The sequence below is a fragment of the Osmia bicornis genome, chromosome 11, assembly GCF_907164935.1.
Source record: "Osmia bicornis bicornis chromosome 11, iOsmBic2.1, whole genome shotgun sequence".
NCBI classification, from domain to species: domain Eukaryota; kingdom Metazoa; phylum Arthropoda; class Insecta; order Hymenoptera; family Megachilidae; genus Osmia; species Osmia bicornis.
Window position 1 is genome coordinate 1,875,086 of NC_060226.1, and position 23,939 is coordinate 1,899,024.

At 32.9% G+C, this 23,939-nt stretch overlaps 4 protein-coding genes across 21 annotated transcripts; 3 read left to right on the plus strand and 1 right to left on the minus strand.

Moving 5' to 3' along the window:
- Nucleotides 1-474: 474 nt before the first annotated feature.
- LOC114877780 (protein pellino) lies at nt 475-5,141 on the plus strand. 5 transcript variants are annotated; one of them, XM_029190778.2, is made up of 8 exons: nt 475-894; nt 2,050-2,228; nt 2,739-2,921; nt 2,994-3,225; nt 3,291-3,491; nt 3,793-4,080; nt 4,371-4,702; nt 4,788-5,141. In XM_029190778.2, the coding sequence occupies exons 2-8, from the start codon at nt 2,194-2,196 to the stop codon at nt 4,912-4,914; spliced, it is 1,398 nt and encodes a 465-aa protein (XP_029046611.1). In that variant the 5' UTR covers nt 475-894; nt 2,050-2,193; the 3' UTR covers nt 4,915-5,141. The 5 variants fall into 5 exon arrangements, with proteins under 5 accessions (XP_029046611.1, XP_029046614.1, XP_046143952.1 ...); XM_046287996.1 differs by lacking the exon at nt 475-894 and adding an exon at nt 1,705-1,723; XM_029190779.2 differs by lacking the exon at nt 475-894 and adding an exon at nt 1,733-1,837.
- A 118-nt stretch (nt 5,142-5,259) lies between these two features.
- On the minus strand, nt 5,260-11,306 carry LOC114877781 (putative RNA-binding protein Luc7-like 2). Of its 11 annotated transcripts, none has more exons than XM_029190791.2 (7): nt 10,731-10,820; nt 8,275-8,591; nt 7,560-8,199; nt 7,371-7,419; nt 6,794-6,892; nt 6,005-6,720; nt 5,260-5,805 (listed from the first exon to the last, which is right to left on the minus strand). In XM_029190791.2, exons 5-7 carry the CDS (start codon nt 6,887-6,889, stop codon nt 5,727-5,729), a joined length of 891 nt encoding a protein of 296 aa, XP_029046624.1. In that variant the 5' UTR covers nt 6,890-6,892; nt 7,371-7,419; nt 7,560-8,199; nt 8,275-8,591; nt 10,731-10,820; the 3' UTR covers nt 5,260-5,726. The 11 variants fall into 11 exon arrangements, with proteins under 11 accessions (XP_029046624.1, XP_029046625.1, XP_029046622.1 ...); XM_029190792.2 differs by having other exon boundaries at nt 7,371-7,436; XM_029190789.2 differs by lacking the exons at nt 7,371-7,419; nt 7,560-8,199 and having other exon boundaries at nt 8,275-8,368; nt 8,450-8,591.
- A 300-nt stretch (nt 11,307-11,606) lies between these two features.
- Nucleotides 11,607-19,367, plus strand: LOC114877779 (histone-arginine methyltransferase CARMER). 3 transcript variants are annotated; one of them, XM_029190775.2, is made up of 8 exons: nt 11,607-12,029; nt 12,363-12,503; nt 12,590-13,084; nt 13,154-13,420; nt 13,496-13,718; nt 13,791-14,077; nt 14,273-14,409; nt 14,607-19,367. In XM_029190775.2, exons 1-8 carry the CDS (start codon nt 11,897-11,899, stop codon nt 14,733-14,735), a joined length of 1,812 nt encoding a protein of 603 aa, XP_029046608.1. In that variant the 5' UTR covers nt 11,607-11,896; the 3' UTR covers nt 14,736-19,367. The 3 variants fall into 3 exon arrangements, with proteins under 3 accessions (XP_029046608.1, XP_029046609.1, XP_029046610.1); XM_029190776.2 differs by having other exon boundaries at nt 11,608-12,029; nt 14,625-19,367; XM_029190777.2 differs by having other exon boundaries at nt 11,612-12,029; nt 18,335-19,367.
- Nucleotides 19,368-19,928: 561 nt separating this feature from the next.
- On the plus strand, nt 19,929-21,991 carry LOC114877717 (putative Dol-P-Glc:Glc(2)Man(9)GlcNAc(2)-PP-Dol alpha-1,2-glucosyltransferase). 2 transcript variants are annotated; one of them, XM_029190654.2, is made up of 4 exons: nt 19,929-20,403; nt 20,568-20,910; nt 20,983-21,075; nt 21,189-21,314. In XM_029190654.2, the coding sequence occupies exons 1-4, from the start codon at nt 20,224-20,226 to the stop codon at nt 21,212-21,214; spliced, it is 642 nt and encodes a 213-aa protein (XP_029046487.1). In that variant the 5' UTR covers nt 19,929-20,223; the 3' UTR covers nt 21,215-21,314. The 2 variants fall into 2 exon arrangements, with proteins under 2 accessions (XP_029046487.1, XP_029046486.1); XM_029190653.2 differs by having other exon boundaries at nt 19,933-20,403; nt 20,983-21,122; nt 21,189-21,991.
- The last annotated feature ends 1,948 nt before the right edge of the window (nt 21,992-23,939 follow it).

The following is a 23,939-nucleotide window of genomic DNA, read 5'->3' on the forward strand; positions in this document are numbered from 1 at the left end:
ATATCCCTTAAAATGCAAATACAGCGAAAATATATTGTTTTTGCTTGATTGATTGATTGATTAATAGTTTCCCTTTTAAAAAGAGCGGCATGATCTAGGGACAAACGGCCCCTTTCTGCCCACCGAGAATTAGCGTCCACGCGCGGCTACGCGCCTTTTTCACATTACATACATTATTCCTTTTTTCGCAATACATTTTTCATCTTGCCAGTTACATTTTCTTTCTCACACTTTTGCATTACTTTTACATCATACTGCCTTACATCGCCCTTTTAGTCGCCTCTTACGACAGGCAGGGGTTACCGTGGCCGTATTCTGATCCCCCCGAGCCACAGGGGGTGTTTTTGCTTGATATATTTTATGAGAATAAAAATCTGAAGCAATCGTACGATCAAAATTGGCGCCTCATTGATTCTTTGAGACAGAAAGGGTTAAGAAACAAGGAATTTTTTTTTTTACATTGGCGGCTGTGACGGCTTCCTACTCGTATATTTTTTGCGATTGTCTCGATGAAGTATAGTTTATGCGAGGTACACACAAATAATCAGTGCGTCGAATGATTATCGAAAGAAAATATATCTGTGCTTGGTTTATCGCAAGATTTTATGATACTGTCGTATTTATACAGGGTAGTTTTCTTTTCGTTAATTATTGGCCGTGACAGCCGTGCGTGCTGTAATCATGAATAAGAGGGTCGTCAGCGCGAAACTATTGGAATATCATGAACATAGTAACAGTGTAATTTAGAAATGGAAAATTAAATTAAGGCATAACAGTGGACAAATGATTTTTATACATCGTTAGTTGTTGTGCAAACGAACGGCTGACTGTTATTGCGTGTCTTGTACGTGCAGCAAAACTGTTTCTGAACGCAGAACTCAGCATGGTGATACGGTAAATAGTTCATCGTTTCTGGATGCCTAGGTTAATTAACGTTGTTTGTGCATTGCGATTTTCTGTACCGTTCGATTCTTATCGTTTAACATTTTTTTTTCCTATCAAGCCGGTCGACTTTTTAAATATTTTCGATTCATCGATCACCTATAAACATTTACATAATTTTTTTACATTTAAAATTCTTGCAGGATTTCATATTTGTTCCTAGCATTTTAATTGCGGTACACGATAATATTAAACATGTTACGAAAGACATTAAATTTCATTTGTTTATTATCAGTTTGCGTATAGAATAATTGAATGTATAAAATATTTTTATTATGAAAGAAAATTGTTAATAAAATAAACAGATAGATAAACGTATCCCTTGTTTAATTTAAAATGTTCTATTGGAATTCAACAGAATACAATAAATATTTTCGTATTTTTTAAAACGAAAAACAACTTTTCATTTTATCTCCAGCTGGTCCTAGTATAATATACATACATAATTATGATTCATACTGAATTGATACAAACATGTTTACTTAACAAGTTATTACTGTTCAACTCATTTTGTATTCATGCACAATATAGGATGAAATAAAGTGAATTGGAAATATTTGTGTTTCACTGGCATAACAATATAATTAAGTACTTATAAATTTGTTTTATTTACACGAAAAGCATGCGCTATGTAAACAAATGCATGCATCAATTATAACTTGTAATCATTGTTTGATATAATCTGTGCCTGATGCACAGTTATATGATTGATTGGCGCAGTATGATGATAAAAATAAATGCTTAGATAAGATAAAGAAAAATCAGCTGTTATACTGATACAGTAAGATGAGATCAAAAATAAATTTGTTAACTCAAGAAAGTTTCATATTAGTCTCTTTATAAAACACAAATTGTATTTATATCTTTTGTTATTGATGTAAAACTATTTCAAGAGGTATTATAGCCACATTACCATTTACATTTGTATTGTAAATAGGAACAGACAGTTTGAAAACAAAGTTATTACCTTTTCTGTGGAAGCTAATATGAAAATGATTCAAATAGTATTTTCAATTCAACCGTTTTCTTCGTGCGTCAAGAAATAAAAGTAGAAAGATGTTATAACAACTTAGGAATAATAGTTACACTGAATATTTCTTATTGCAGATTATAATTACCGATTCACAGCATCCCATGTTGCAATTGCTAATGTTTGTTCAACTTTACAAAGATACTTAAGACTGTCTGTCCTTATGAGTATCTTTTGAAATTCAGTGGAAGTAGTAATCTGTAAATTTTACTGAAAGGAGGATGCCAGTAACTAAACGTATTCCATGCCCTTCGCGGTAAGTAAGTGGTTTACGTATTACATATTATAGGCCAATGAAAAAGACACGTTAGACGATCGAGAATAAACAAATTTTCCAAACTTCTCCCCTTAAATTAACATATAACATTTATTATGTAAAACATATAATTTAATTTTTTGTATCTCCAAAATGAAATAAAATTACTTTATCGTTCTTTGCATTTTATTGTACGATAATTGTATTCGTGGCTTATACAGAACACGTTACTGACATCCACCATTTTAGTATTAGAACATTCTTAGATATTAATTCATTTTATTTAAAGAAACGTTAGATACTTCCACTATACAATAGTTGTATAAACATGAATACCTTTCCCTTCTAAGAAACATAAATAATATATTGAAAGTATTATTAAATATTATAGGGACCAGCTATATAGATGGTAAGAAATAAAAAAATAAAAAAAAGAGGCAGAAATTATTTTGTTCTTATTTTTCATTGAACTTTCCATCATATTAATTCCTATTATTATATTCTTTTCAGATCCGACGGTGGTAGTAGTGAAAGTCCATTACTCGTGGAAGAAGGAGAAACAGTTGGTGCACCTCATAGTCCGCACACCAAACATAATCATAGTCATTCGCATGCTAATCCTCATAGGTCCCATAGTTACCGCCATGAAAAACCAAAACAATTAGTAAAATACGGAGAGTTAGTCATTCTTGGGTAAGAAGTAACATGAAAAAGTTATGTTTCAATGCACCTCAATAAGAAATATCAATGTAAGAATTTTTATAGATACAATGGATTCCTCCCACCGGGAGACCGGGGAAGAAGGAGAAGTAAGTTTGTTCTTTTTAAGAGGCCTGTACCAAATGGTGTGAAACGCAGTAAACATTACATTGTTAAAACACCTCACAGTTCACAAGCTATCCTTAATACGAAACAACATTCGATATCGTACACTCTTTCACGAACACAAGCGGTTATCGTAGAATATACCGAAGATGAAGGAACCGATATGTTTCAGGTAAATTGTATATTTCCTTGAGTTTATCGTGTACCATATTGTTTCTATAATAATCATTTGCGTAGGTGGGACGTTCTTCCGAATCTCCAATTGATTTCGTCGTCATGGATACCTGTGCAGGCGGCAGCGACAGCTCCAACGAAGGGCGCGTCGCTCAAAGTACAATTAGCAGATTTGCCTGCCGAATTCTAGCCGATCGGTCAGATCCTCGAATTGCAAGAATATATGCCGCGGGTTTTGATAGTTCAAGGAATATCTTTTTAGGGGTAAAATACTTAACACAGAATATAATTAGCCAACCCGTATATCTGAGATTGGAAATCTTGATAAGGGAACTGTAGCATTTAGACATTCTGTCACTTTTGTACAGGCCAAACGGTAAGAGTTATCGAAAAAATGCACCATTGTGTTGAGTGGGTCAAAATCTCAACGAATGGCAACGAAACCAAAATTTGTTCCCACTTCCACGATAAAGGGTTGGCTCTAGAGCGAATCTCGCTCTAGTTCACTTTACCTTGTTGCTTTTATCCTAAGTGTTTCGTTCAATTTCTTTTTTATTCGTCTCAGGAAAAAGCAACAAAGTGGCAAGAGAATCGTGAGATCGATGGACTCACGACAAACGGCGTTCTAATAATGCATCCACGGGGTCAGTTTTGCGGTGGCGAGGCACAATGTGGTTTTTGGAGAGAAGTGAGCGTAGGTGGTGGTGTATTCTCTTTAAGAGAAAGCCGAAGTGCCCAACAAAAAGGAAACGTTGTGGAGGATGAAAATAATATTCTACAAGATGGAACTTTGATTGATCTTTGTGGTGCTACGTTGCTTTGGAGATCAGCCGAAGGTCTGGCAAAGTCTCCGGTAAATATACAATCTTTAAATTTTGATACAAAAAGGGCCACTTCACATAAAGTACCTCAAATAAAATTTATAAAATTAACATTGAAGCTTGTATAACTAACTTAGGCATTTACATCGATTAATATTCAAGTAAACACTACTCTTGCACTCTTGCCCTAGACTTTGGGGGGCCCTAGGTGGTCGCCTAGTCTGCCTAGGCCCAGGGCCGTCCCTGGTTATCTTAGCTAGAACTAATAGTATTGTCTATAATGATCAGCGGTGAATTATATTACTGTACACATTTTATATAGACGAAGCACGATTTGGAAGAATTGGTTGATGCTATTAATGCCGGAAGACCACAGTGCCCGGTCGGTTTGAATACTTTAGTCATACCACGTAAAGCAGCTACGGATTCGACTCAACAACAGCCGTATGTATATTTGAAATGTGGACACGTACAAGGTCATCATGACTGGGGACAAGAGAAAGACAAAGCTACACGAAGGTGTCCAATGTGTTTAATAGCTGGTTCGGTAGTTAAACTTTCAATGGGAATAGAACCAGCATTTTACGTTGATTGTGGCCCACCTACTTACGCGTTTAGGCCTTGTGGACACATGGCCACAGAGAAAACTGTTAAGTTAGTATTTAGAATACTATGAATATGAATTTTATTTCTACATACAACAATGTATTTATAAAATTTGCTTTTTTTTTTATTTTAGATATTGGGAAAAGGTCGCAATACCGCACGGAACAAACGGTTACATTGCAATTTGTCCATTTTGTGCAGTCCCTCTCGAAGGAACACCAGGATACGTAAAACTGATTTTCCAAGATAATGTAGACTGAGGTTCGTTTATTATAAGATCGTGAGTATGTGTAGAAATTATTAACTTCTTATCAAATTCAAGGACTATTAAAATTAATGAAATGTAAATAATCTTAATGCGAGTATATAACAAAGTTCTGTCTTCTTCCCTTGGTATAAATTTAAGCGAAGTTTTATATGTACAAATAGCTCTGCAATAATTATTATGTACATGGCTATCAAAATAAATATCCCTTCTTAAACAGTATTACTCGCATATATATTTCTTCGTGTGTTTCTTTTTTTTTTTTAAATGTATATTTAACAACAAGAAATTAAAGGTTTATTAAAAAAAAAAAAATGAATGGTTAGTGATTTAAACGATAATTATTTAAACGTATATATTTTTAAACATACCTTCATTTTTATGCTCATATAATAATCACATAAGACGAAGTAATTATATTATAAATATGTAACATTTCCGAACGGAGTTACATCTGAACTATTCTTATGTACACGAAATAGTAACTAGATTTAAAAGTATATTAATATATCAAGATCAAATAGAATAAGTATATTCGTAATATTAATATCTAATAAATTCAATCCTGTTATTATACGAACAGGAGATATTCCTAGTTTTACATAAAGATATTTCGAAATATTGGTGTTTCTTTTTTAATTAAGGTGTGACGATCAATGTAAAAATCACGGTGTAATTTTTAAAGAAATATCTATTGAAAATTTATGTTTAGCGAGCGATTCTGTTTTTACATGTAATGTGCACAAGTAAGCACGTGAATTTATACGAAGAAAAATGATTGAGCATAATTGTAAATGATAATCTGTTTTATCTTTTTCGATCGTTCGACCCACTACGACGGGAACGGGATCGACGGCTACGGCTATTACTGCGGGAACGTTTTGATCTGAAACAAATTAAACAATTATCATTAATAATTAAATATGACTTTCGTTTATCCACTTGCGGATGATATATTTTACTGGACTAGAGTAACTAGTTGATCTGTTTATTGCTGAGATAACACTCTGCGATGAGCTAATAAGGCAAATTGTTAGAAAATTTACAATGGACGATACATTAATTTTCGTTCAACAGTGACCAACCTTTTTCCACGACTGCGGCTTCGAGAACGTGACTTTCTCCTGTCTCTGTCTCTGCGTTCACGATCTCGGTCCCGATCACGATCACGCTCACGGTCACGATCGCGATCTCTGTCACGGTCACGATCGCGTTCACGGTCACGCTCGCGATCCTTATCTCTATAACCCAAACCTCCACGTCGGCTATCCGATCTATCACGGTCCCTGTCCCGATCATCTCTGTCCCTATCTCTGCGTCTGTCGAGCAGCGATTCCCGTTTCTCTTTGCGTCTCTCTTCGACAGTTTTCTGAAGCTCTGCCAATTTCTCGCGGATCTTAATGAATCCCAGATGCAACTTCCCACCGAAATGATCCGCCAAACGTCTGTCGTTATCGTGAATGCCAAGGTAGGCACTGCAAACCTCGCAGACCCTTAATTTCTGTTGCTGGTAACTGGATGCTGGCATGCTGTTCCTATATTCTTGTTCAGCTTCGTTTTTCTTCTTTCTCAGCTCGTCTATTTCGCCCATCAGTTTCATCGATTCCTCGACGAAACCTTCTTCGCCAAGTTGCTCGGCTTTCGCCAATTTTTTACCGATCTCCTCCGCAAGAACGTGGACATTGTTCGCTTTAGCTGCAACCTCCGCGCTCAGCTCCTCTTGCGTTTCTGCGAGCCGTTGCTTCGCCTGTTCCGTACGACGATCACAATCGGCTATGAAATTTTGCAAATGCTCCATCGCCTTAAATTAGAAAATTTATAAAATTAATTTTTAAATATTTAAGTTAAGATATTTAGAAAATATATATACTCACGTCAATGTCATAAAAGTGATCTTTCTTCTTTTGCGCAGCCTCATAATCAGCCCGTAGGGCCAGGTCGTGAATCTGGGGGCATTCTCCCAGGTCCATGCGCTGCGATTTACAAATCATTTCAATGTTAAACCTCGATCATTTTCGATTAAACGTAAAAACGACTTTATTGGTTTTATTTATAATAATCCCTCCCGACTTTTGCTCTTATCGTGAAATCTTATTCGACAAGAACAAGGTTTCTTATCTCGCTTGCTTTTTGCAAATAGGTAAACTTAAAGAAATAATTGAAAACTAATGAACGCAACAACGACAGAAGTTAAAACCCCTAATTGTCCAGAAAGATACGGTTTAAAGATGCTTTATTATATACAAGAACTTACGAAATGGTTGATTGTCCGGTATACGCTTACAAGGTAATTATATATTCATATATATGTATATGCAAATGAATGTAATTGCGTTAATACATAGATATGTACATATTCATTGATTGACCGAGAGCGAATTTGAATTCTGTTTATTTGGACAAAGTAAAAATTGAATTTTACATATAAATATTTTGTTATGTTTCACTTACAGAGTGGCAACACCTCTCCGCCTGACACGACAATGCGATGGCAATGAAGCTACAATCAGCACACACCTTAAGGTTCAGTGTCTATGAAACAACTTACAGCCTAATGGTTTATTATACTATTTACGTTTGGCACGAATTGACATATGTGAATCAATTCTAGACCATTTAGAAAACGAGTTCAATACGTACACGTCCAATGCTGAAGGAAATTTTTCTAACAGAACTGGCGCGCCGCACAGTCCCCCCTAATTCTTTCTCTTTCTCCCCATTTCTCTTTCATTTTCTGCATCATGCCACTTCTCACTTTATTTTTCCTCATGGATAATACGCTATTGTTGCAAATTGCCAAAATCATATTATATTTAGTGCAGGAATTTCATTTTCGAATTATTTTTATATTCGTTCGTATTTAAAGGAGCCATTTTGAAAAGTTTGAAACGAGAATATCGAAGCGCGAGATCTCGAAGATCGAGTATCGAGTACAGTGAAATCTCGATCGAACATTTCTCGTATCGATCGTTTCCCCTATGGAGAACAGAGAACGTTGATAATTGTTAATTAACTAATTGCTAATTATGGTAAAAATTTAACGAAATGACCAATCGAAGTTTCATTGCATTATTGCATAGATATCGTTGAATGCATTATAATCACGAGAAAAATATTTGAAAATTCCTAATTAGCCAAAGGTAAAAAGAAAATTTTTGTTTCTTGGCAATTCGCATTGTCTTTACTTACAGATCACTGCTTCATTTCCTGTACCCCATTATATCTCCGAGGATGAATATGATTTTCACGCATACTTTCAAAGTAAACTTCATTTTTCTACCTGCCGTAAACGGCATTATTAGTAAGAAGCGACAATAAGACATCGTTCTCATGAATCAGCAATGGCGCTACTCACCAACTTTATACAGGCCATTCTGGGTCTCGGAATTAATATTCGACACTCAGCCTCGCCACCGTTGACCGGTAGAGGGGCTGAGGTAACCGCCCGCCTTTATTATTAACCAAATTAAATACCTATTACTTGAATTATTGTTAAGAGATAATCAAATTGTTAGAATTGTAATACGTACGTCCTCTTCGCTTTCAGTACTTACAGTAACGCGCATGTGAGAGCGACAAGTACAACACGACATATGAGCGGACAATACTCGCAACAATATTGTACAATGGATCTGATTGGAATTGCTTTTTCCAGAGACTCTGGAAATAGAACTGTAGGTACATTGGCATTAGTGAACTTGTATATCGTGTCATTCTCGCGAGTATTTGCCAGAAGTAATATTCTTTTAATTACATTTTTCTTTCAACATATCTTTCGATTTAAATTTATAAATACTTTCATTTATTCTGATTTTAGTTGCTTACAATTGTATCACGAATAACCTGAATGCGAACGAATTTAAAAGGGTGCTTGCTAAGTGCTGTAAGAGACGCCCCACCCCCTTTGTGCAGATTGCAAGTCTCCTTTTATAGATTCACAAGAATTAAAAATGAAAAGAGAAGACCTATAAATAAGAGAAGTTAAAAATGTCCTACTATAAAAAATTCAGTTTTATCAAAACTAAGGAATTATATATGGTAGAAATATTTAATTCTTATGGTAACTGTTAAATATTATTCAATACTTTTCTTCGAAAAAGTATCGTTTGAAAACATTGGAATTAATCCATTTACGTATTCGAATGGAGATTAATGTACGTTCATTATGTCGCTTTATTGCAAGTACTTGGGCCACTTAGACCAAGAATGAATAGATTTTTAAGTTTTTAACAAACACCCTTTGGACCAATTCGCACGAGATGACAAAGAAATGCGCGAAGCAGTATTAACGTAAATGGTATGTTATCGTAAGAATATAACATTTCTCTCCGCTCCAACCTTACGGTTATGTCGTTCACGATTTCCTGTACGTATTATTTTACAAAAGTGTCGGATCACTACCGTAATTGCACTTTTGATACATTTCCAAGTACCATACATGAAAGAAGTGGGATAAATTTGTATCATTATTACAGAATAATATTTTTCTAACGTGTCCATGTAATTGGTATATCCTACTTCTTTCTCTTTTTTGTAAACTTTAAGGGACGACTCCTTCGTTATATTTCAGTTTGCTGCCCCGTATTGCACTTCAACGCCTATCTGGTGTGAATTGATCGGAATCAATTCTTGAAGTACATCACGCAAATATAATTCTATTATATGTAGACTAGAAAATTGATTTCTACTATTTGTTTTACATAAGATATAGGATCGATCAGACCATTTGGCACAGATGAAAAAAAGCACTATGCACAATGTATTTTGTGTTGTAATTATTTTTACTGTCATATTATATAAAATTTCAAAAATATAGTTATATGGAAAAAGAAATTTATGAGCGTAAATAACATAGGACAAAATATCTGATTTTTTTAAGTATTTAAAAAATTTGGGCAATCAGACTTACTGTAACAAAAGATACCAAAGTTGTACTGTTTTTATAAAATTACCAATATTTAATTTCACAATTAATTATACGCAAACTACTTTGGTTACACGATCCAAAGTGTACCAAATGTTGGTATTAACATTTGGGTTAAACAAAACCAGAAAGATAAAACATTTAAGAATAATAAAACAATTTTGATAATAAATAAGTGCATAACACTTTTTTCATGATCATATGGTAATCCATAAAAAGCATTAAATTAAAACTAATTTATAGGATGTATGTGTATATGGATGTATACCTACATATAGATAAAACACCCACCTATACAGGAGTAATATTACTTTCATTAACTGAACTGTTTGATATAAAAAATATAAACATTTAATTATATATTTCTATAAATCTACTGCAGTATTCTTCTTTACTTTTCAAATAAAATTCTTAGCATATCTTCTGTACTACATTATTTTCTTAAGTACAGATTTTTTAATATGAACTCTAATTATAGCACTTTTGCATCATAAATGAATTATTAAACATAATTTATGTAATTCTAAAGCGTATTTAGTGAAGGAGTGTGTACTGAAAGCTAGTTAAGCAAAGTATATGTAAGTAATAATATTACATGTAAATATTGATAAAATATAGGTTGTTTAACAAAAGAACTTGAAAAGAAAGCAAATAGGTTTACTAATTAAATGAAAGTCGCTGAATCGTGTAACCAGAGTGAACTGGAAAAAATACAAAGGTAAGAACTAAAAAATTGAAGATGACATCAAATGTACCGATGTCTGATTGCTTCTGTGTTAATGTTAAGAAATATCAAAATGGGATACAAAAATGCTCTACAATAGCGCAAAAGTGCCAATGGTATGTCATCGATATTCAATATGTGATAACTGTTGAAATACACTCACCGTTGATGATAAGATTTCATGTGGACAGCATGCCAGTAAAAAGCTCTTGCACACCTTTGGATCCGAGTACTTCACTTGAAATTTGTTATTTTCACCTAAAAACATGAAATATTTATCAGTATAATAACATCTATAAAGTAGATAAATATACGTGTAATGGTAGTGTAAGCCACCATCTTGTATTTTTGTATGAGATTTCAGGTAATTGTAAATAATGATACTGTAAGAAATATGGAAATTATCGTAAAAGGCAATAATACGTACCGTTCCGTCCAGTGCCCATTAACTGGTCAAGCATAGCTCGCATTTGGTCGTGAGCAGTCATTTTTCAGAGAAAGTGCAATATTTCAGATACACTGTCAAAAATGGGGGAGAGCAATCAGCCACGCCGCCAGCCTTCGACTTTCGAGTTATTGTCCAGCTCGTATTTATCGATCAGAGTATCGTTCACCGCCAACCGTGTATGTGTGATCCGTACAGGTCATTCTAGGAAATGCACGAAACTTTTTGACTATGCACCATTTCAGCCAATAACATTGCAGATCTTATACGAGACGCACAGAGACTCCATTCGATTGGTTGGCGGGTTATTGAAAAGATTTGATCTGAAGGATAAATGGACGACTGAAATATACTATATTTTTCAATGATCAAATTGTTTCACAAATAATATTAGGATTTTATAACTTCATAAAATAATGTGTAACCTTCAAATTGGTATCAGAATTCTGTAATTAAATTTTCTGCAATTGTTTAGACATTGTAATAAATGGAAACAATAAACAAGCATTTATGTAATAGAGTAGATTCGTGTTAATTATTTATATAATATGGAATATGAAATCAATTTTCTGATAATCTTCTACGTTCATTCTGAATCTAGGGAGTTCAATTAGCTATATATTCAGTGTACTAGTAACCCTTCTGCGCGTGTGTAATACGCGCCGGGGGTGGTTAGTCGATGGTTCGGTATACGAACGTGAAAAATTGCAATTTCGACGAAGATTCGTTTGATGTTGTTTGTGTGATTTGTACCCTGGAAGGCGATATCGCGTGTACTTTTTTTCTAACTTAGAGTTTTTTGAGAAACGACATTTAGATAAGCGACAAGTGTGAGAAAAGCAACAATAGAACTGTAGCGTATAGTACGCACGCGGTGTCTAAAAATGGCGAAGGTGTTTCGCGCGGTGACAGTATCGACTTTGTCAAACAATGGACAGTCAACAGCGAAATATAATAAGCCGGTCACAGTCAATATTAACTATGATCCGCAAGGTCTCAGTGTTGAGTTTCTTGCAGGTACTAATTCATCGATAAATCATCTTTTATGAATTATGTTAGCGTCGTTACAGAACGGGCAACCTAACCACATTTAAACAAGCGTTTATGATTTTTTTTTATTATAATTCAACCAGGATTTGTTAATATGTTATAAAGATTAAGTTTCAATAAACAATTTTCTGATTCTTCTTGTAAAAGATTTAAAGAAACAAAATATTTATTCTTCGTTGCATAATGTATTTAAATACGATCTTTTATTTTCTCATGTTATTATATTTTTATATCTCAGAAAATATTCATTTATATTCTCTTTATGTACAAATCATATTATGTTTTCATATGTCATAACAGGAGATTCTGTGGGTAGAGATAAAACAACACTGTTGGAATTTCCAGTAACTCCTAGTACTGAATGCTCAAGAGTATCATCTAAAAGTTATGTATTTACGCTTGATACAGATAGTTTACTTATAACATTTGCCAATGAAACAGGTAAGCTGTTTGAAAATTATAATAAAGATATACCAATTTGAAAGATTACATGTTATTAACAGAATGATGTAATTTTTTCTGTATAGATTTTAGAAACTTCCATTCACAAATATTAAAACTGAAAAATGGTAAAGGTGTGTCTGCATTTAACGAAAGAACCGAAGAATCATCTGCCATGCAATACTTTCAGTTCTATGGTTACCTATCCCAGCAACAAAATATGATGCAAGATTATATTAGGACCAGTACATACCAACGAGCAATTCTGGGGAACCTGTCTGATTTTAAAGATAAAGTTGTTCTAGATGTCGGTGCTGGTTCTGGGATATTGTCGTTTTTTGCGGTTCAAGCAGGTGCAAAAAAAGTATACGCAGTAGAAGCAAGTAATATGGCAAATCATGCAGAGTTATTAGTCGCTGCGAATAATTTATCAGATAAGATCATTGTCATAGCTGGTAAAATAGAAGAAATTGATTTACCTGAAAGAGTAGACTGCATAGTAAGCGAACCTATGGGTTACATGTTGTATAACGAAAGAATGCTTGAAACTTATCTTCATGCAAAAAAGTGGCTAGTTCCAAGTAAGTAATTAACATTAGTTTCTTGTTTTTCTTAATCTTTATAGCAGCAATTAAATAATTATTTCATAGGTGGAAGAATGTTTCCTTCCCGGGGTGATCTGCACATTGCACCATTTTCTGACGAAAATCTTTACATGGAGCAATTCAATAAAGCTAATTTTTGGTATCAAACGTGTTTCCATGGTGTAGATCTCTCAGCAATGAGAAATAATGCAATTAAAGAGTACTTTAGACAACCAATTGTTGATACCTTTGATATAAGAATTTGTATGGCTAAATCTATCAGACATATAGTAGACTTTCAAACTGCTAATGAGACTGATTTACATAAAATAGGTAAAACTTACACATGATCTTCATATTAGAGGTCCTCGATGGTCACGAGTATTAAATCGTTTATATATTCTTTAGAAATTGATGTTGATTTTCATATACTGGAAAGTGGCACCTGTCACGGGCTTGCATTTTGGTTCGACGTTGCATTTATTGGATCGACACAACAGGTTTGGTTAAGTACAGCTCCCACGGAACCGCTTACACATTGGTACCAAGTTCGTTGCCTCTTGGAAAATCCATTGTTCTGTAAAAGTGGTCAGTTATTATCAGGAAAAGTAATTCTTGTAGCAAATAAAAGGTGAAGCTAATTCTTGAAACTTCTAAGCATTCGTTAACGTCGGTTACACGTGCAATTTCATACATTTTCTAGACAATCATACGACGTGACAATAGAACTGAAGTTAGAAGGAACGAATATGGAAAGTAGTAGTAATACTCTGGATTTGAAAAATCCGTACTTCAGATACACTGGTGCAGCAGCACAGCCACCTCCTGGTTTAAACAATACCTCGCCTAGTGAATCGTACTGGACGACTTTGGATGCTCAGGGTGCTAGGCAAGCAGTAAACATGGTTAATGGAATGTCAGTAAACGGTTTGGGAGAAGTCTCTATGGATGCAACCGCAGCTGTAAATCCTAGCAATTTACTTGCAATTGGTAAGAACACGAAGATACATTTATACATTTTTACGAATAATATTGTGCGTTAATAATCATCTAATATGTGAATTTTTATTTTAGGAATAAATTCATGTTCAAATAAACTTAACCACCAATATTCACTCTTTAAACACGTATATTACAACGATCAAGATCTTATTTTCCCACCTATTAATTATATCTATGCTCTAGGAGGTCAACCAAACATACACCCTGGTTCAATTTCGAGTACAGGACGAGGACGAGTGGGAGGTACAGCGACAAGTACACAAGCGGCACAACTAATAGGTGGTGGAATAACTCCGAACATGTTCACATCTCCTGCGACGGTAAGTTTATAAAATAACATTGTAAATTTCAAGCGAGCCGTATTCAAGAAATTGACGAGTACTTAACGGTATTCGTATTTCTGTACGGTGGAATACCTACACCGAAAAACAAGAGCTCGCTAGATAATTGATTTCAATTAATGGAAAAAAAAAGGATACTAAAGTGTACGCCTGCCTGCGTGTCTTTCGCGCTACAGCTTGGTGTTACTTTCCAGCAATCGCTGGTCCTTGGCAATACCTCACATTACCCAGTGAATCCAAGCTTGATGATCGGAGATTACGTGACACCTGGTAACGGGATATCGTCTCAAACTTATCGGCAATGATCAATGGCGAAATCATTTTGCACCGAGTATTCCCATACGACAAAACAGTTAAACGATCGTCATAGCAGTAGCAGTAGCGGGGACACCGGCAACAATAATAAGCAAACCCGCAAGTTGGTGTTTAGTTCTCCAGCAAGCAAATTACGACTATCGTCTGCGGTTCGAATTTTGAACGCAGTCAATCTGGCCAATCTTAATTCGAACATTGGTCAAGTTAATAATAATAACAACAATAACCACAATCTTGCTTACTTTAACAAAGTTATTATCGGTTCTGGATTCGGATTTGGATGGAGTGCGAGAAGAAATAAGTCACAATGGGAAGCACGTTGGAGGAGAGTGCGAACCGTCCTCTCGTAGTTGTCATTAATTTTTATCTAATTTTATTTAATTCTCCCCTCGAAGTGTTGATCTTCCAGATCGTAAATGCATGCTTGCCAAATGTACCCGGGATAAATCATATTTTTTAACGACAATACAATTTTACTATGCATAAATGTTCCATGCGACACTATTGTACACGGGGTCCTGATATCATTTTGTACATCAAGAACGAATAACATGAGCAACCAGCAAGAGTAGTAACACATTGCAATTTCTCCCTTTTCGTTTCGCGTGCTTTCGAAACTTTCATTATCGGTAATTATGCATCTACTAAGCTTTTTACATTGTACACGGGCTTGGTTGAGCGATTTTTACATGACTAGGGTATAATATATAACGTTCCGAATATTTCGAAAAAGTGCAAAAAGCAATAATTCAATTAGGGATACGATATGGAGCACTCTGTGGCATTGCCTGTTATTTATCTACCTTTTTTTGTTTTTTTTTTAAGGTGATTACATTCAACGTATTTGTTCTATATCTTTTTTTTTCTTTCATTAAAATACAAAAAAAAATATATATAATAATAGTACGTCCAACTTGAGAATGTCAGTTAACTACTGTACTGTTGTCTTTGTTTTTAATTAATAATACTTTCAATCATTATTTATAATTCATAAGAGAAAAATTGTATATAATAATTACGCAAATCGAACGATCCAATGATATAATTTATGATAAAAGTAAAAAAAATTGATATTCCAATACAACAATGATAACTTAAGTTGCGGTTCATATTTAGACGATTTATTATTGTATTATTGCAATGTACAGATTTTAGGAGTAGCATGTACAGGCACAATTTCAAATTTGTGACATTGTATTACATATCGGCCTTTGGTCAATAGGATTAATTCTATACTTTTAATGTACTTCTCTTATAGTAGAATTACCGCCTATGTACGTCTCTTAATAATTAGTCATTTCATTGAGTAACCAAATTTTCTTTTTTTTATTGCCAACGATGTTTACTACTTCTGTAAAATATTATCATTTATGATACTTCAGTATTTATAAACTAGGATTATACATACAAAGAACTGAGGATATGATAAGATAAACGGATTCCATTAATTTTCTCTTTTTCAGTATAATTATGTTCATATGTTTGTGCCTATGTTTTTCTTATAAAATAGAAGGTTTACAAAGTCCGTTTATTTCATTATCTTACCGTGCAAAAAAAATTTAGTTACACAATGAGATAGAGTTAAGAAAACAATTTTTTTATGGGCTTGAGATAATCACTTATTTAATTCTACTGAATGACTAAGAATTTATTTCCCAATTAAAAGTACAGGTAATCTCCTGATAATGAAATATCCTCGCAACATTTGTATAATTGTAGTAAGCATGAGTCAATACTCATTTTGATGGTGTTCTTATTTCATAGTATTTAAATAATATGAGCTTGCAAGATCCATAAAGAAACGTGATTTTAAACTTAAAATACTTTTCAAAGATATTTCTATTCTCGAAGTTCAACTTATAGTTCTTTCTTTTTTATATATATATATATATTATAGAAAAATAAAACCTCTGAAACTGATCAAATTCCTTTTCATATCATCCCTAATTTAGATGGTTTCTGCTCCCTGTTTTTATATAATTTTATATGCTAATTTAATAAATACAACCCCCCCCCCCCCCCATAATCGGAGGGTTACCTGTCACTCGAATAATTGTACATATGATATTCTTAATTTTTTCAAGATCTCGATATAACATTTAAGTCTCATTAGTTCCTAAGGAGTGCTCTTTATTTGTTATCTGCACAAATTTGCTTCTCGTTTTAAGGCGCTTACTCATTTTACATATTTGAAAAATTGCTTTCTCGCTTGTGTAATTACTTTTGAGAGAAGCAAACCATTCGTTTTTAAAACAGCTTGTAGTATTACGACTTAATTATCTAGGAAACCATATTTCTTCGATTATTTTGTGATCGAATATTTCCATATAATTTTTCACTGAATAGTACTAAAACTGTAAATAATTTTGCTAATATTCTTTGATGTTTGCTTAAGAACATATTGTATTTAGTATTTGAAAATCTGACTGCAGGCATTCCACAAGTGCTGATAACATTATACAATTCGTTATTATATAACAAAATACATGCTTCTTCCAGTCTCATTCTTTCTCTTCAAACAAAAAAACAAAACAAAAAAAATCTAAGGAACATTAAAAGCAATATTTAGAATTGAACGCCTACTAAAGTATTAGTTTAACTGTGTGTGTTTTAAGTTTCTACAGGAGAGACAAAAGATTGAATAAAACTAAGCATACCTTTTGATATTTTTTTCTAGATATTGCTTTCAGTGTTGGCGTGTGTACGTTCGTGTGTATGTGTTTTCTTTTTTCGTTTTAGAAAATTTTTAAACGACTGAAAGATACAAAATGTCTCAGGTAGCCATGCGAGTTTAAACGAAAACAAACACTGTACATTTTTCCACTATTTTCTTAAAATATGCGTTTATCCGTTGAAAATTCTAATTTTACATAAATATGAGTTCTCTTTTACCCGTATATACCATGATATTGAACTTAATAAATACCATATTGCTTTTACCGCTTTTATAAAAGTTTATGTGTTAGTAAAGAAATTTGTTACCCGATAATGCCATTTCTGATATTGTTTTTACAACTTGTGAAGTTTTCCTCTAACATGTGATATACAAAGAGTTATCAAGAGACATAGGGAATATTAAGTACTGATTTATTTACAACAGGAAGTCTTCAATTTATGAAGTGTTGAGTACAATAACGTTCTTTGGTAATATTAGATAGTTAAAGCACTCTATTCCAATACTTCCTGTAATTAATTTTTTTTTTTTTTATTAAAACTAAAGAGTTATTGCTTTTAATCTGACTTCGTTGCAGTAAATCAAAATTTCTTATTTATTATTCATTCTACATAGAGAAAATGTGTACTTATATTATTTATCTATAGTCTTATAGTTCCAATGAGTATCAAAATTTTTTCTTCATCATCTGTTGTAATAAAATATTATAAAACATCACGAGTTTCTTACTAATTTATAAAGTTACATTTCTGAATAACTGTAAATGATAATTTGATAAGATTATTTAGAATTTACCGTAATGTATTATCAATAAGTAATCAGTAGTTGTACATAAGCTCAATGATTACATTGCTTTTAAGAAATTGTCTTTTAATCACGATAAATAATATCCACGTCATTTTTTGTTTGATTTAGACTGCTTAAGAAACGGAAAGAGAAGCAAAAAGAGACTAAATGGATACCCTTAAATTAGACGACATTAGGATCCCAACAAAGATATGTTCAGCTTTGTGAAATGCATACGTAAATGTGATTATCACATTATCACATTTATGTATGTACACGTTCGTGATATATAAAAGTTTGCCTATGTCTTTTTTATGTAACGATGATATCTGTATGTATAAACGAATCATGTTTTATACGATTACAACAATTACAAAATCCGCTTATACACACTCGTGCATTGTATTTCGATTATTTTACATTTAGTGCATGGACAATTATCCTGTAATTATTCTCAGGTGAATATGCCATAAAGTTCGATATGTACGATGTGGATTGATTGTCCTGAACACCAGGAAATAATCGAATAGAATTAGAATCAAATTAAACATTGATATGCATTGTACTGATACATCATAGCATTTATAAACTCCATCTAATGGTACATCGAAGAGGAATTGTACACAAAATAAAAAGTCTTTGATGCATAAATTAAATTGATTGAACAAGCTAAATCCTTAAGAAACATAATTTGATTCACTGATTCAATTTACATTAATCTATCCGACAGTCAAATTTAATATTAGAGCGAATCAAATTTAGTTTGAATTTCTTGTCAAGTATTTAATACAGTTTTTGTATGAACACATTATATTACAATAATGGTCTGAAATTTTATGTACTACTGCATATCGTTTTTTGTAATATGGATTGGTATATGATATTTTAATTCGTGTATAATGTATGTGTAAAGAAAAAAATGTAAGAAATTTTATCTTTCTTCAAAGATTTAGTTGAATGAGATAGAAAGTAAGCACAGTATTTAAGAAAGAAGTGTAACATGTTAGAACAGATTTGCTTAGTACTTGCAATTTACTTATTTGTAAAGTATTGAATTTTGTATTCTGCCAATGTTTCTACAGACAAATGAAAAACAAAATCACTCACTCAGATATTACATCCCAGATCTGAGATTAAGTTGAAATAAACTTATTTACTTCAATATTATGGTGAAATTCGTTTGTGAAATTCTTTTTTTATTTTTCCCGCCCCACTATATCTATAATTCAACGATTAATTTTCCTTCAAAGTTTTAATGATTAAAAAATCTTTTATACGGTTCTATTACGCGGGAAAGGAAATTTAAAAAAAATTTGGGACAGCGCTATCTAGCGGATATATACGTATTTACAATACACATTGTAAGTTGTGGTAAAACAGGCAAGATTATCGGCTGTACTTCTGAAAACCTCCATGCTCCAAATAGGCTGAAATTTTGGAAATAGGTTTGTTTTTAATAAAAATGATGATTCCAAGAAGGATTTTTGGCGACTCGAGAAAAAATTTTTTATCATTTGATAACAGTAGATGCACATACTATGCCGGTAAAATAGGGAGTGACATCCATGTGATAACAAATTTTTTTTCGAGTCGCCAAAAATCCTTCTCGCAATCATCATTTTTATCAAAAAAGAATCTATTTCCAAAATTGGAGCCAATTCGGAGCATGGAGATTTTCGGAAGTTTAGCCAGATTATCATATCAACTGTGCTCTGTATATGCAGACCTAACATTACCTGGGGATGTCTGGACCCCCCAAGAAATAAAGCATGTCCAGTCTTTCTGAATCTGTAGTCACTGTGTAAATTGCAGAATGTTTTATAAATGTGGTGCAACGTGTGTTTTCGGTTGTAACAAGACTAATTTTTCATGTATATTACAAAATTTAACAATATAATAATATGATGACATGCAGAGTTGAAAAAATTTTTAAAATAAATGAATGTGTTCAATGTGTTATACATTTTATAACGTCTATAGATCTTAGTTTCATTTAATTTTTTCGTTTCATTCATGAAATGGTGAGATCCACGATTGAAATAAAGTTTCAATATGTGCAAAAATTCTTAGTACCATTACTTTGCTTAAGTGTAATAGCCTTATTTATTTATTTAAATCATGTACAACCTTATTATTATATTGATGAGGTTTTCCACATAACTCAGACATTACAATATTGTGATGGCAACTTTACCCAGGTATGTTTTTGTTTTTAATTCATTTTTATTTTTCAAAGTTTGCTGCATTAATAATTTCAAATATTGAAATATTCACTCTTTAATTTATAATTAAATACATCTGAAAAATGCCTCAGAATATATCTAACTTAATAAATTGAATTCGAGGGATGTATTATTTTCAGTGGGATCCAAAAATTACTACTTTACCTGGATTATATATTCTAGCAACTTTAATATTGTCACCCTTAAAACTTTGTAACACCTTTTATTTGAGATGTATAAGTTTACTTGGAATATTTTTAAGCCTATATCTTATTAACGGTATACTTAAACAAATTTCAATAACACATTGGATGCAAAGATGGGATAAACGGATAAGATTTGCAGTGGCTTGTAATATTATGTTTTTTCCACCTTTATTTTTCTGGCATTTCTTATATTATACCGATGTTATATCAATTGATGCAGTATTATTGATGTTATTGTTACATCTACATAAACAGTTTAAAATGGCAGCTATTGTAGGTATGTATGAAAGTAACTGAACATGTGATACATTGAAACGAAAAGTTAGAAACTACAATGAATATTGCATAGGTTTTTTGTCTGTGTTCATTCGGCAAACAAATATCATTTGGGTTGCATTTCTTACCATGGAGCGTGGATTTGATTTGTTAGATAATAAAATAGGTAAATCAATTTCACCAGAACAATATAGTTCAATAACTTATTTGAAAGTGAGTAAATTATTATCAAGAAAAGCATAAATATATTTAATCCATCTAATATTATATACTTTTTAGCTGCTGTGGAAAAAAATAATAGATGAAGTATATGGCGGATGGAGATCACTTGCGAAATTTATAAGTGAAATATGCATAGAATTGTTTCCATATGCTGCAGTATGTTTGATGTTTGTTGCATTTGTTTTTTGGAACAAAGGAATTGTAGTTGGAGACAGAACAGCTCATACTCCCACTGTTCACATTCCTCAGTTACTATATTTTTCTGCGTTCCTTTTTTCTTTCTCATGGCCATATATGATTGTTTATTGGAAAGATTATTTGAAATTTATCTGTAAACATTTGATTCTTGAAAGTCTCATTCTGATACTTCTAACTTTAATAGTTCATTTTAACACTCTTGTTCATCCGTATGTATTGGCTGACAATAGGCATTACGTGTTTTATTTTTGGAACAAGTTTATGGGTAGATACTGGTTATTCAAATATTTGCTAGTACCTGTATATTCATTCACTTTGTACGCAATGTTTTGTGGGATGAAACACTTAAGGTTCGTGTCCCAAATCAACTATATTTTTATGGTTTCTATAGTACTTATTCCTCAGTTGCTTATAGAACCACGTTATTTTATCATTCCATATATACTTTATCGTTTATTCATTCAAAAACCACTGAAGTGGCAAATTATAGCAGAATCAATGACTACATTAATAGTAAATTTTCTGCAGTTCTATATTTTTGTTAACAAGGTGTTTTATTGGAGCGATCAACCCCATCCTCAAAGGATTTCTTGGTAAAATAAAGCAGTGTATATCGAATTTCACATAATGTCATTTCTTTAATAAATCATAAAACTTTCAAAGGTGTTATATTATTTTCCTTTGAAATGATAATCGTAGACGTTATGTAAATTAGAATATCACATCATCATTTATTACTTTCATTACATTCTTCTCTAAGGAGTAGTAACTATATAAGTGTGAATGGTTGCTCACACACTGTAGTCCTTTCTATTCGCATTATGATCTAGATAATTTGAATAACGTAACGCGACTAGCAAATATCTCGACTAAAATCAGTTGGTTATTTGTACTAAAAGAAATCCGTATGTATAAAAATTGATACGAAAAAATGAAATAACAACGAAATTCCTATGTGCATCCCAACATTTCTTTATCCAGTTATTCTGTAATTAAGATATGTTTTAATCGAAGCAACGGTACTCGTAAAACACACCTAGAAAATGGTAATTAGTTTCAATACATTTGGAGGGATTTCATTATCTTCCTACATTGTGATTATGACTACCTTTGTCGTTTCATGTTTTACACTTTTAAACGTTATCTTGAAAATCTTTATCAAAAAACTTTCCTTACGCCGTCAGTCTTACAAGTATGTACTTCATTTACAGTGTCATTTTACGAGTATCGTTACTATTGTTCCATTGTTATCCGCATAATCTTTATCGTACGAAAACTTATAGTTTCAATAATAATTTCGTTCAAGATTAGGAATTTAATTGTATGTTTATCAAGAAATTTTTATGCTGATACATCGTGAAATTAAATCGATAAAACTGGATACGTATCACATAAGTAAACGTTATGACACCTGATGCAATAATTTTCATTTGAAAAGAACAACTGCCGAATACTACTGTAACAATCCCGCTGTCAAGGATTACATAACCCTTAACGTACCAATGGGGGTCCTCGAAGGACCCCAGAGAGTAATGTTTTATGATTCTGCCGTAACTATATTATATGTAACCCGGATCCGTTTAAGATAAATATTACATAATTAGATTTATAATACGTTCGCTCAAAAATATAAAAAAAAAAATAAAAACAGACTTAGGGTTCCGGCAGGGCCCCGGTTGGTATACTACGATACATATTTGGATTGATTTATTTAACTGACTTCGAAAAAGGAGGAGGTTACTCAATTCGATCAGTATATATATATATATTTTTCTTGTCGAATGCATTGGCATTTATGGCATAATAATATGAACAGGCGGTTCCCTTCACTTCGAAATAAAAGGGAGCTGCTATCTTTTGGCCACCCAAAAGCGCGTTTGGCCAACAATGCTTATTTAACTAACATATATTTTTAGACATCCAAAGAACCTAATTTGAGTAACCTTTCACACTAAAATGTTGAGAAATTTTAAAAATACCATGGGGCCCGCGTTAACGACCTAGGCTTGGTATGTTAAGGGTTAAAAGAAGGATAGAAATAAAGAATGGCGTTGTATATATTGTCGAAGTTACCGCCTTAGTGCCTTAGAAAAGTTGTAGCTACACTTTCATCATTCGTTAAACAACTTGTCACGTCTATTATGCGCACACTTCGAACACGATAAAATTCGAATAAATTACACGCTTTAAATTGCCAGGGCCGGCCCTGGGCCTAGGCAGACTAGCGCTCCCATAAGACGACTTTGCGTCTAAGAATGCAAGAAGAGTAATGTTTATTTAATGTAAATGCAAATCTAAATTAGTTATACAAGCTTTAATGTTAATTTTATAAATTTTATTTGAGGTACTTTATGTGAAGGGGCCGTTTTCCGGAGCTCGCCTCGGACCCCTGAAATCTCAGGGCCGGCCCTGTAAATTGCCATATGGAAAGTGCGTATCTGCTAATCGGTAATTTCGAAAGCAATTCAAGTACTCTTGAACATGATTAGATAATCTGAAAATTGTTTTCATTTTTATTTCGCATGATAAAGATTAAACGTGCCATTCAGTTCTATTCTTCATAAAGTCTTTAGCACCCACTCACGCAAATATTTAATTTGCAAGAAGCCA

Excerpts from the sequence above, each read along its gene's own strand:
- LOC114877779 (XM_029190775.2), top strand. The coding sequence starts at position 11,897 with ATGGCGAAGGTGTTTCGCGCGGTGACAGTATCGACTTTGTCAAACAAT. Across the intron at positions 12,504-12,589 it reads AACATTTGCCAATGAAACAG|ATTTTAGAAACTTCCATTCA; the intron begins GTAAGCTGTTTG and ends TTTTCTGTATAG. Across the intron at positions 14,410-14,606 it reads TGTTCACATCTCCTGCGACG|CTTGGTGTTACTTTCCAGCA; the intron begins GTAAGTTTATAA and ends TTCGCGCTACAG.
- LOC114877717 (XM_029190653.2), top strand. The coding sequence starts at position 20,224 with ATGGTGAGATCCACGATTGAAATAAAGTTTCAATATGTGCAAAAATTC. Across the intron at positions 20,404-20,567 it reads GTGATGGCAACTTTACCCAG|TGGGATCCAAAAATTACTAC; the intron begins GTATGTTTTTGT and ends TATTATTTTCAG. Across the intron at positions 21,123-21,188 it reads GTTCAATAACTTATTTGAAA|CTGCTGTGGAAAAAAATAAT; the intron begins GTGAGTAAATTA and ends TATACTTTTTAG.
- LOC114877781 (XM_029190783.2), bottom strand. The coding sequence starts at position 11,055 with ATGACTGCTCACGACCAAATGCGAGCTATGCTTGACCAGTTAATGGGC. Across the intron at positions 10,826-10,994 it reads AATGGGCACTGGACGGAACG|GTGAAAATAACAAATTTCAA; the intron begins GTACGTATTATT and ends TCATGTTTTTAG. Across the intron at positions 6,893-10,730 it reads ATGAAATCTTATCATCAACG|CGCATGGACCTGGGAGAATG; the intron begins GTGAGTGTATTT and ends TGTAAATCGCAG.
- LOC114877780 (XM_029190778.2), top strand. The coding sequence starts at position 2,194 with ATGCCAGTAACTAAACGTATTCCATGCCCTTCGCG. Across the intron at positions 2,229-2,738 it reads CGTATTCCATGCCCTTCGCG|ATCCGACGGTGGTAGTAGTG; the intron begins GTAAGTAAGTGG and ends TATTCTTTTCAG. Across the intron at positions 2,922-2,993 it reads GGAGAGTTAGTCATTCTTGG|ATACAATGGATTCCTCCCAC; the intron begins GTAAGAAGTAAC and ends GAATTTTTATAG.